Genomic DNA, 13,425 nt, shown 5'->3' on the forward strand with positions numbered 1-13,425 from the left:
GGCACTGATAGTAGTTAGGCATGGTTTAAAGGGCAATAAAACAATAAAATTTAATTATAAATAGATGTATAATGTTATGAACTTAGAGCTACTTAGGATAAACAAATGTAGTTTCATGTTACAACTTGAAGTCATTCTAGAAAGAAAAAAAGGTTAATTTAGGTCAATTTTTTTTTTTTTTTTGTGGTTACGAGATTGGTTGTATTGACTGATCCTGTTTTGAGATAGGGCAGAGAAAACAACAGATAAACTATAAAGTTTTACTGAAAAAAAAAACATAAAACATGTGAAATGCATTTACTTTGCACATGGACTATTCAAAACAAATACTCAATATATTCATGGACAAACTTATATTTTATTTTATTAAAAATACTTCACTACATGTACAGTTCTACATAAACAACAACCAAAACCACTAAAATAGTGAAAATGGCTGAAAATAACAGACTTGTAGCTAGGCTAGCACTAGCACAAAAATAGCTCATTCAAATAATAATTATAATCCAGCTGTGACAACATAAGGCAAGTGGAATAAATACCCAAACACTAAAAAAAAGCATATAAAACAAAGTAAACTGGAATTATTCAGAGAGAGAAAGATCATATCATTTATCATATCACACAATAATCAGTTACAAAAACAATCACATAGTTTCTGATAATCTTAAAAGAAGTTATGTTGTATTAGAAAGGGACAAGTGTATGCTATAAAGCTAAATAAAGTCATATCCATTAAAAAAGGGGAAGGAAAAAAAAAAGCAGGCTACTGATAGATATGTGTCACCAGGTCAGTAAGAAGTTTTTTTCCTGTAGAAAAACAGGTTATCCTTATATTTTTATGCATCTCCAGATAGCACTAATTTTTAGAAAATGCACTGAACAAAAAACTAAACAATGTCTTATTAAATGTGTATTCTTCTAATTTTTCAATTATCCTGCCACAGAATAAAAATGAATAAAACTGACTAACCTTTATCAGTTGGTGTTTTACCTATTCCCATCAAGAAGCAGCTTCCTAAGAGAAGTAATATCAACAGTACACGCATGTCTACTTAACCTGTAAGAGTGAAAGTGTAATGAATTGTTAATATTTACCAAAACTTAAGATACAGTTTTCAACTGAAAATGTCTTTCCAGTTACTTTAATCATTATGAAGTTTTTAAACAAGCAAATTTAATTTTTTCAATAATATATAAAAAATTCAAGTTTCTAAAAGCAACAAGTCTGATGTATTAAAGGAATAGATTCAGTGATTTAACAATTTCTAATAAAAAAATAATCAAAGTTCTAATTTTCCTGTACTGAAAATATATTTCTGATACGTACTTACCTCTTCTCATGTAAATAAGTATTCTCATTCAGGGCTGCCCTCTATATGCAATTTTCTTTTTTGCATGCCACAAGCCTTGAGCTCCCACATGCGTCTCGCATGTAAGTCATCATGTGACAATCCTCCACCAATAAGAGTGCAACACACTCTCCTGATGCATGTGACTCCCTCTATTTGATTCTAACGAACTATCACTTTGAGTTTTGGCAGAAAATGGAAGCACTGGTTTTCAGCAGGGAGGAAGGGTGAGAGGATGTAAGTACCTATCAGAAATATATTTTCAGTATAGGAAAATTATAACTTCCGATATGATACATTACCTCCGCTTACATGAATAGCTAGAATCCCACATTGAATAGGTGGAGGGACCGGTGCAAGAGAAAAACAAAGCAGCATTCCTCAAAAGCATCCGATGAACACTCTAAAAGAATAGATCCTCACAGTAGAGGATCATACATGAGAGACAACACCACATCTGTACCAGGTATACTCTTCACCCAGTGTGGAATGAGGTGTCACAGATATGGGCAGAAAAAAAAGGAAGGAGAACATCCCTATGAGAGAGAAAAATGGTGGGAACCACCATATAACAAATCTCAAACCCATAGAGTACTGGAATGTGAGGGAAATTAAATGGATGTGGCCCTAGGTTGTAGAGTGGCTAGGGTGTGACGGTTCATACAGGGCAAGTCAACTGCATCCAAAACCCAAGCCAATGGGAACCAACATCCATGTGGGGGTAGGATGAGGATCATATCATCAGTAAGTCCACTATAATCTGAAGCCCAGCAACCAGGAATCAACATCCATGTGAGGGCAGGAAAGAGAATCATACTGACAGCAAGGCAACTACAATCCAAAACCCAGCCATCTGGTGGGGATAAGAAAGAAGATCATACTATCTTCACCTCAAGTTCATGAGACTGGAGGAAATATTGTACCCCCAAAGCTGTGAACGGGACACATGATAGCAAAGTGATAAATTGTCTGACCATTCCAGGAACCAGAAACCCGGATGAACAGTACAGTAAAGGTGTCTCTATAATTTAAACTATCTCACTGAAAACCAATCTGAGAGGAACCACCCCTAGTGCAATAACATCCTCGGTATAAGAAAATCAAAAGATATCATAAGAGGAAGAACTGTATTAATCAGTAAGAACCACCAATGTGACCCACAACACAAATGGAGGAACCAAAGTATAATTGAGTGAGGACACAGAGTCACCTATAATACACGTGTGAGGACTTATGTTTCTTGGTTCAGCTCTGAATCCAAAACCCAGCCACTGGGAACCAACATCCATGAGGGATACCAATCAAAGGGGTGAACTGCAATTTTGATGGCTCACTTCAAAGCTACCACATCCCCTTGGATAAAACCCATACAGAGATGGAGCATCAGATCCGAGGACATGTCATCTACATCAGCAGAACACCATTGCTCTAGTCTCAACTAAATGGTTTTATCATTATATGTATCATCTATCATTATTACATTCAGGTGGATGCCTCCAGGGTCCACCACCCCAGCAGCTTGAAACTGGAAAATGGTAAGGACTCCCATACTCTACTGGAAGAAAAGAAAGGGAGAAAACATTTGTGGAGAGTCCGGAGGAATGACAACACTGTAGATAGTGACCATGAAAACCCTATTTTGAAAAGCCAACCATACATGATTTATTCAACCGAAGGCATGATATGGATGGGCAGCTATCTCCTTCTGCTTTACTCATAAAGTCCATGGGTGAGTATGGTATGGAATGGGCATATTAATGAAGCAAATATATCTTGAGGCCAAACATAAAAGTGATCTTGTGGAACACCCCATTGCAGCGGTGTGCATTATGTGGACATTGAAATTATAATTGTCAAGTCATCATGGCCTGATAGTGCGGATTTGACTATGAGAAACATATCTGGTCAGGCACCACTCACCACAGAGTGGGATCCAGACAGTAAAAAAATAAACTGGAAAAGCCCCAGAAATCAAGATATATATATATACAAGATAACTTACCTAGTCACAGTCTCAAAGTCAGAGGATTGGCTACAGATGGAAGACGATAACCTGAAGATGAAGACACAAAAATCCGATGCAGGTAGTGAGATATGAATGTATGTGGGGTAGTCCACATGCCCGACTGAAGAATTTCCTCCAAGGGACAATGGAGATGAGATGCCAGGGAAAATGTAAGGTGCCTGATCTGATGAGAAGACACCTGGAAAAAATTACAGGAAGAATAAGCCAAACAAATAAAAAGCTGAACCCAGTTGGTCAGGGTGGAAGGAGAAAGAACACGAACAGAAGATGTCTGCTAAGGAATGAATAGGCAAGAAAAGGCACCATGGAAGGAAGTCATGTGGGCAACATAACAATAAAGAGTATGGACAGGACATAGTAGCCTATCCAAATCTGACCGAGGATAAAGATGGGAAATGAAAGGAAGGGAAATCAGTGAGGGGGAATTACCCTCCCGAGTCACTGAAGTTTTGAGAAGGAAAGATCAATCTGGATGAAGGAGAATATTTGTGGAATGATATAAAGTTCGTGGAAAGTTGATGGCAAATAAGTCCGACCAACAATGTCCACAGAGAAGTAGGAGAAAGAAATAACTCTTAAGGGATCGGTGAAAAATCAAGGACGAGGACAGAAGTTCAAACAGAGGTAAAGTGAGGCAGTGCAGAACCACATTAACATCCCAAACTAGAATAATAGCATACCGAGGTGGACAACTAATCCAGAAGGAATGTAACAAACAGGAAAAGGTAGGAGAAGTAAAAACCTTTTGGTACCTGGAAAAAGAAAAGTGTGGGACAAGGCAGACCAATAATCCATGATCGAGGAGACAGAAGGCCCTGATCAAACAGCCAAGTGAGGAAATGCAAAATTTGAGGAACAGTGAGTTGAGCAGGGGAAAACCCTTGACCCCAAACAAATGGCACAACACATTCCACTTATGTTGATAAATATCCCTAGAGGAAGAGCAAATGGAACAAGCTAAAAAAAGAAGCGAACTACCGGGACAAACTGGATCACCTCATCAGGGACCAGATAAAATCCAGGCATGAAGACAGAGGATAGGAAGGGCTGGTGACCGAGGTTGATGCAGAAGGGATGGAGTAAGAGAAAGGGGTAATGGAGGGGCAGATTGGTGATGAAGCAACTGCGGGAACCATGGTTGTGCCAGCCAGTATGGAGTAATCAGAAGGGCTTGACACAGTGTGACGTAAATGATCGAGATCACCCTGTGAAGGTGTTTGGGAGGATAAACATACAGGTATTTGTTGGTCCAATCTTGACTGAACGCATCAACAGCCAGAACAAGAGGATGAGGAACCAGCAACCAAAACAGGGGTAATTAGGTATTGAGGAATGTGGCAAATGCACAGACACTGAAGGCATAGCCACTGAAAAACATGAGGATCAAGAGACCACTCTATCAGATAAACCGTGTCGGGATGGGAGACAAGTTGCAAAAATATTGAATGCACCCAAAGCATGACACCCAATGATATGAATACTGAATGTGTGGGCCCAAAAAAGGAGTTCCAAGGTCTGACCGCAAAGGGAACAAGAATGGATGCCACCTTGATGATTGAGCTAAGCCACCACTGTAGAATTGTTTGAATGGATCATGACCAGATAATTACTGGCAAGAAGAAGAAAATGATCTATGGCACAACCTACAGCCAGAAGTGCTGAGATGTTGATATGGTAAGATCTTTCTGATCGACCCATGCCCCCAGCCCTGAAGGGAAGCGTCCATAAAGATATGTAAATTCGGATGAAGGGGAGGAAGCAGAACACCCACTGATGTGTGAACCTTGCCCAACCACAAATACAGATCACCTATAAGGGAAGGAGGAAGGGAAATAGGAGCCTCCAATGGATTCCTGGGGTTGTGCAGAATCCACTGAAAAGACCTCATATGAGCTCGACCTAAGGGAATAAGGGCTTCCATGGAAGACCACATCCCCAAAAGTAATAGAACCTCACAAGCTGTAAGAGAGGGAGCAGTAAGGGCATGGAGAAATGAAAGTTCCATCACGTGAAGTCAAAGAGGAGAATGTTGGGCCCAATTGAGAAGAGTGTTGAAAAACACATCTAAATGGACAATATACTTGGTAGATATAAAGAATGGCTCCTCCAATTTGATTAACCAACCCAGACAAGCTGCCTTCAGGAGCAGAAGATGAGTGTGATGGGCAGACTCCCATTCCAAATGAGCTAACAGAACCCAGTCTTCCATGAAATGATGGAAGCACAGCCCCAAGCATGTAAATGTCAGGCAAGAGTCTTGACCACCCGACAAAACTATCTCAAAACATTAAACATGACAGTTCAAATGTTGTGACCAAGGAGGCTGCAGCTTTTTGACACAAGGCTTGAATTGCAATTTGTCCAGAACACCATACCATTATCAAACTGGAGAAGCTTTTCTGAAAAATGGACAAAGCTAAAGAAACATTCAAAAAGGAAAAGTGAAATACAACAAGCTATTGAAGCAGAGTTTGTGAATAATCTGAATGACCATTTTTAAAACACTCATAGGGGCACTCTGACCCTGATCAATATCCCAAAAGACAAGGACTTTCTTCTTGCTCAGAGAGAAAAAGGATGTTGTGGGTGCATGGGCCAGGTAGATAAGATTCTTTCTTTACTGGAATCAAAGGCTGAAAAAAGAAGTTAGGCAAGTATTGACAGAAAATGGCATGCTGAGCAGGAACAATAGACCTTGAATGAAACTATCAGTTGTTGGGAATCATCCCATAACAGTGATGATGAAGTTGATCGATACAGTGATAAAGTGATAAGAACAAAGTAGCAAGAAATGATATTATCACTCCTGAATTAACAGCAGCTATGGGCAAAACCAAGCTGAGTGATGGAAATGGAACATGTTTCCTTATGGCCACAGCTCACATCAGCCTTGATCATGATGTGCAGGAACTAAGCAACAACTGTTCCTCAATCCAAAGATCTTGAAATCACTTATATGAAGAACTTGTCAAGAACTTAAAGGAACAGTTCCAGCCAAAAGTCTCACTTGTAGTTCACTGGGACAGCAAGCTCTTTAATGATCTTACAGAGAAAGAACAAGTGAATTGTCTGTTGGTGATCTGTCTGAAGCAAAGCAAACCAACTCCTAGGTGTTCCAGAATCGATTTCTAATACTGGAGAGGATCAACTTCTGCTGTGGCACATTTGCTGGAAAAGTGGGGAGTCATTGATCATGTAAAGGCAGTTTGCTATGACACAACAGCAAATAACACTGTTCACAGAAATGGAGCATGTGTGCTGTTAGAACAAAGATTAAACATAAATCTTCTGTATTTCACATGCCAGCAAATTGCCAAATAGATATTGTTCTGGCTTGTGTTTTCAAAAGACTGTATGGGGCTTTTCTCTGGTCCAGATATTGCTATTTTCAATCAATTCCAGCAATCTTGGGAATGCATGAACCAATCCAGTTATGAAACTGCAGCTGATCATGATGAAGTAGAAGAAAAAAGAGGAAGTTAAGGACAGTGTTACCGAGTTTTGAAAAGACAACTTAAGGTCAGCCAACCTAGAGACAATTATCAAGAGCTTTTTGAACTAACCATAACCTTTTTTTTTGGTGGCATCCCTCCTCATAAAGTGTGATTTATAGTACCTGGAACACTGCATCATGCACAATGGATGACCAAAAATATCCCCTCAAGATCTGGATGTTTATAGGACAGTTTAAGCTCACTGGCCATGAGGAAAGAAGACTCTGTGACACCCGCATCTTTGTTATTCAAGTCTATCTAAGGCCACAGTTTACTGCTCCTGATACCATTTCTGCTCCTTGTAATGATCTTAACTTCCTACAATGTCTTTTCAAGTATAAGAATGTGAATTTTACTCTTTCAAAATCAGCCTTTTAAAAACTTGCTGGACATCTATAATATCTCACTAGTTTGGCATTCTTTGATTCAGCTGTATCTACAGAGACAAAACAAGCAATGTAAAAGCACTAAAGGAGAAAGAAGACATGGATGAACCTCCAAAGTGCATACAGCTGAATATCAGAAAGTCAGAGGACATATCAACTGAAGATTTCATCACAAAAAACACAACAAACTTCTTCTGGTGTCTTGAAATTCTATCCGAATTTTTGGATTATGACCAATATCATATAATTACATAATTATAGTATTGTATGTGAATAAAAGAATATACTTTAAATAAATAATTTACAAAACATAACAAATGTCTTTATATATCACATAGTACATACGCTACCAGGCCACTGCAGTATAGAACTTCAACCTCATTGAGCAACCTCTAAATATGGTCTGAAATGGATGTATTTCAACATTTAATGTTATTTTGTACATTGGAACAAAATTAGGAGGTAGAGATTTAGAATTTTTAATCTGAAATTTAACCTGCAAATAAGGACCTTAATATATACGTATACATACACCAGATTAATTCAAAGTTTTATAGAAGGAAATGTCTGGTAATATATGGTAAAATAACAATATTAAAATTACCTGCCAACATAAATACTTATACTTCCAGTAACATATATTTACAAATATTAACCAAAATCCAAGTTGCATATCCAAGAAGTTCCTTTATTTGAGCTAATGTTAGACACTGACATGCACACTTTATGGACCATTTTATACCAAACCTACTGAAGACTAGAAGAAAATTAGCAAATCAGAAATGCTCACAGATCATTTAATAGTTTTACATTTCCTTCCCTTTTCCACTTTTTCAGTCTCTAATTTGCTGATGTGCAAATTTTTTGAATGAATGAAGATACAAACATATAACAAAGAAAATTTTAGTATTAACAGAAGAAATTAGAGCTTATTTCATATATTGTGGTCTTGTTCAGGTTTAACTAGATAAAATCGTGCTACATGTACCAATACTTACAAGCAACCTTTATATACTACTACCTGTTTTACTAAAATATATAAAAATATCCTTGCTAATACTTATTAACTGATAATATTAACATTTATTCTTTGACCACAAATGGAGTCTGTACACTTAGTTGACATGACTTTACTCTTACAGCGTGATCTATATTTTAAGCGTGTTATAAGTGTACTTTTCTTCAGCTTATCATAATATATCCTGTAAACACTTGGTTTTGAATACTTCTCTATCATATTTGTGAACGTTTTATAGAACTGGCCTTTCAACATTTTTTTACACAATACCCTTATACATGAACACATTTTTCTAGTAACTTACATAATTTCAACTTGAGTAACTTAAACTTTAAGGTCTATGAGTTTTTGTAGATTACATGCATCTTCTTGTAAATATTTAAACCAATGATATTTCCTTAGGAGTCAAACACTTATTGTCAATACCATTTTAACATTAACATTCTCTGACATAATCTCCAGATTTATCATACATGAAAATATTCCTTTTATAAGATCTGAACTTTGAAGGTTTTTTGTTTTTTTATATATACCAATATTTCTTATTTAATTAGATACCCAAAGAATCACTGCCTACATTTATTGGTAGTATATAATAGTAGCTGAATTGCATATAATTTTGAGTTCTGAAAATGTTGATATCTTCTTACTATAATGGATGTAGTGTGCATGTCAGTATAATTAAAGATAAACTTTATTACTTTAGTGTGAAGACAAAGTGGTGATAAAAAAATAATATAATTGGTTCTTAAACATTAGGCTTAACAGTAACAGTGTTAACAAAGGCTACTGGTATTTGGTATTGAGTATTTATTTTCAGGCTATAAGTATAAATACAATGGTTAAGACTAGTGTTGGAGTTAAGCATTCACAGTTTGTTGGGTGTAATGGGTGCAATGAGTGGGTTTTATTTGGGAACTCGGGACTAGCATGTACTTTTAAGAAAGCTAGTAATGAAGATGTGCAATTTTTATTTAGTTTGTAAGTTGGAGGAGAAGTTAGAGGCAATCATGATTAAAGTAGAGCCAATGGATAAAGAGAAGTGTAAACTGTGGGAAATGGCAGTAGGATTTCAAACGGAACTTAAGCTCTTAAATGCAAGGGATACATCAGCTAACCATGACTTTCAGGAGGTTAGAAAGAGTACTATTAGAGTAAAAAGTAGTGAATTTAGTTATAATTAGCCTATTCTTTTGAGCAACAAATTTCAGCTCTTGGCTTTTGCAGATGAGGAAATATTGGAGGGAAGGAAAACAAAAGGATCAAACAAGGATGTAGATGATAAGGACATCATAGTTATAGGTGATTCCTTGACAAGGCATGTAGATAGTATAGTCTGTGGGGTAAATAGGGAGAGGATATAACTGACAGAGAAGGAGATATAATAAAGGGGGCTAGCAAAGATGCAGTTTTTGTGGTGCATGTAGGTGCTAATGATGTAAGGAAAGGTTGGTGAGAGGAGCTAATTACTAAGTACAAGGGGTTGATAAAAGCAATTAAAGAAAAAGGCCATAACTTAATTTTGTCAGTGATACTGCACAGAATTAACTGTGAGGTTATAAGTTATAAGTAGGTCACTAGGGCTAAATGCTAGGCTTAGGTTAGTAGGTAAGGATGAGCAGATTGGCTGGTTGGACTTGTGGGATCAGTTCAGTGGAAGAAAGGGGCTTTTTGGAATGGATGGTTAACATTTAAATAGGGTAGAGGCTGGCTTGTTTGCTAAGGCTATTGATTCAGCTGTAAGGGGAGTTTTAAACTATAATTAGACAGTGGTGAAGGTCAGGAAAACTAAATACAAAAAGAATAAGATACAGACAAAAGTTTAGCATAGGAAATGAGCACAGAAGTAGTTATATGGATAGGCTTAATTGTTACTATTGTAATGCTAGAAGAATAAGAAATAAAATAGATGACTTTAGAGCAGTAGTAGGAATGGAGGCTTTTGATATCATGGGAATAACATAAGCTGCAAGTTCTCACAGGTACCGTATTTGAGCTCTAAACATAGCCCTTGGATTACTCAGGTCTCTCTAGGATCCAAAATGAGAGCAACTTATTGGCAACATGTCTCAGGCATTATTTTATCCATCCAAGTGCTCTAAGGTGTTGATCACTAGATTAATTAATTCAGCATAAGGAATTACACTGCTTATCCCTGACTCCAACAATTCCAAATATCAACTTGCTTGAAAAAGCTTGAGAAAATGGTCCAAACCTTCTTTTGCTATCCCTTGAGGTCAGGGGAAAAAGACTAGTTAATTGGATTGTAGGTGGTTAGATGAAAGAAAGTAAATAGTAGTTGTTAATGGAATCCAGCCAAACTAAATCCTTGGTACTAATATTGTGCCTTAGGGATCAGTGCTCAGACCTTTAATTTTTCTTATTTAATCATTGACAGTGGTATAATTCCAAAATTAGAAAGTCTGCTGATGATAATAAATTCTTGGGCATTTCTAGCTGTACTGAGAATGTTCAGATATTAGAGAATAACTTGGATCAATTGATATGTTGGAAAAATATTTGGCAAATGACCTTTAATCAAAGAAAGATCAAGGTAATGCAATTTTAATAAAGATGAGATCCCACTCAACAGCATGATTAAAGAAAAGGATCCTGGCATAATGGTGGAGAAGCCACTGAAGCAGTGCTCTGTTACAAGGAGTAAAGCTATTTTGAAGATAACAGAATTTTTGGATGTATTTATAGACATACTGATTATGAGGCAAAATATGTAATTAAGTCACTATACAAATCCAAAGTTGGCCTTACTTGGTATACTGTATACAGTTTTGATCTCCTTATCTAGGAAAGGATGATGATTTAATGAAAAGGGTTTAGATTGGAGTTACTGCAAGAAAGACTGGAGATGAAAAGGTTATCTTGTAGGAACAGGTTAAGATCTCTTATTGTCTTTTGAGAAAAGAAGGGAAACGTGATCTTATTGAAGTTTAAAATATTATCCAAGGGATTGATAGAACAAAGGCCTTTGATTTCTTTGTGCTATATTCTGAAGATAATAGGACAAGATGACACAAGCTTAAGATATAGATAGGACAGGCTAGGTTCCAGTCAAGACAGTTTTATTTTTCTAACAGGATGATTGACCTATGGATGTTGGATATAGAAGACTATTTAGTGTAAGAGTTATTATTTAGTTCATTTAGTTGTCTAATTATTATTTAGTTTTCATAACAAGTGTTAAAAGTTAAATATTTTAAAGCTGATAGTTATAACAAATTTGGTTATGTAACTCCGTAAGAGTTGCATGTTGTGTGTATAGTTCAATTGTAGTTGTATCGTTGATGTCATCTTTCTCAATGACAGCTCTGAAAGACCAAATGGTTCTTTGTTGTCCATATGTAAAGATATGTTGATGCTAACTTCTAAGATAACTTGTCCAATAGCTTTGTAGCTACCATTTTTCATGAGTCTAATTTTGATGTATATGCCCTATTCATCTTTACAATAAATTACACATCTGTAAAAACAATATCTGATAATTTCAATAAAATAAAGGTTGTTAAACACAAAGCAAAACAACACACTGATAAACTAGAGCACTTTGCTCAAAAGCCAACATTTTATAATACTGGATGATGTACAAAGCCATGCACAAATGAAACAACACAAACAAATATATGGTTCTTCAAGAAATTATTAGGTTTATGATTCAGTACCAGTATTTTATTTAAAAATAAATATCTTTTAAAAACAAACCAGCAAAACTATATTAATAAAAACTGATTTTATTCGTTTCTCTAGTTGGAGAGATAAAGGTTTGGTCTTGCTGATTCACTTTTATACCCTGGACTACAGGGAACTGATGGCATTTACTGTCAGTGTCAAGCCTTGATGTTTGTCTAAATTATTTCATAGGTACCATGTTATGTTAATTTTATCTTCACTCACTTCAGTTTTAATTTTAGGCTTATTCAAATTGTTATGGACTAAAACAGTACATTAACATATTTAAGTTTGCTTTAGCTTTGGTTATAAACTTGTAAGTACAAGAAAAATGGAGATTCATGTGAATCACTATATTACTTGGAACAATATAACAACTAACAACTTAAGGTACCACAGTGGATCACATACAGTTGTAAGTTTAGGGCTTTCAACGTTAAAAACTGTGGTTTGATTCCACATGATGGACAGAAACTGAGAAAGGCTGTTGTGTATCTTTGTAATAAAACAAACAATCTAAGTTATACTCAGCGGTGACGTTGTGGTAAAATATTTTAATATTTTTATGTTTGCGTCTCATCCAAGTCCATATAAATATCTGGATTATAATTATATATGTACATCTAGTGACGTAATCTGCATTCAGACATTTGAATTTAATCAATGACATTTAATGATGATTTATGCAACAACCGGCATACATAGGTAATACAAATACAACAGATATATTATTTGTACTTTATAATATAGCATCCCCACATCGTAAAATATGCAATTATTTTATCTTATATATATTATTTCTATATTTTATTTTTATAATTCATCATTCGTAAGCTTCCGCCAGTTCCGGTCCCACTATAATATAGAACAAAACTATAATAACTGTAAGTATAATAGTTATTAATGCTATTACTCGGTATTACTATTATTAATAATATTATTTATTGGTATTTATATCAATTATCCATAATTCATTGGCATCCTAGTTTGTTTGGTGCCTCAACACTGGTCACTGGGTGAAGAGGATGATATTTTTGGTGGACCAAATGACATTTTGCGAGTTTCATTTTTCTTAGTTAAACTTCAAAGTATAAAACATACGTTTGGTTAAAATAATTCTACTTCCACTATTTCTGCAAACTTACTCAATACGGTCTTCCTCCTCAGATCGTAGGGCAACTCACTATAGCCGGTATCACACGGTTGTTAAAATATCTAACGAAGTTCACTAATCCTCATATAAATAAAATATTTGAAACGCGTGACACTAGAAGTATTTAAGTTTCAGCTAATAATAAAAATACTAAGAAAAATTAAAAAACGTTTCTCATATTTCATCATACTAGAATTATTATTGCGAAATAAGATTTTAAATGGCAATTTCTTATTTTAAATTTTGAATAATAATTTTTTTATAAAAAATGGCTTTGTCTAACCTTGGATATTATTTATAAACAGCTTCAAT

General features: G+C 35.7%; 1 protein-coding gene across 1 annotated transcript in view; it reads right to left on the reverse strand.

Annotated features, from left to right (window-relative positions):
• Window positions 1-13,216, reverse strand: part of LOC106466163 (beta-1,3-glucosyltransferase-like) — a gene marked incomplete at its 3' end in the record, with an annotated part of 63,206 nt that extends 49,990 nt beyond the window's left edge. The window contains exons 1-2 of the mRNA XM_013926406.2: window positions 13,106-13,216; window positions 974-1,060 (exon numbers count right to left, since the gene is read on the reverse strand). Coding sequence (XP_013781860.2) covers window positions 974-1,049 — 76 coding nt within the window. The remainder of the gene's footprint in view (window positions 1-973; window positions 1,061-13,105) is intronic.
• Between the last annotated feature and the right edge of the window lie 209 nt (window positions 13,217-13,425).

This window comes from Limulus polyphemus, unplaced genomic scaffold, assembly GCF_000517525.1.
Source record: "Limulus polyphemus unplaced genomic scaffold, Limulus_polyphemus-2.1.2 Scaffold2173, whole genome shotgun sequence".
Classification (NCBI taxonomy): domain Eukaryota; kingdom Metazoa; phylum Arthropoda; class Merostomata; order Xiphosura; family Limulidae; genus Limulus; species Limulus polyphemus.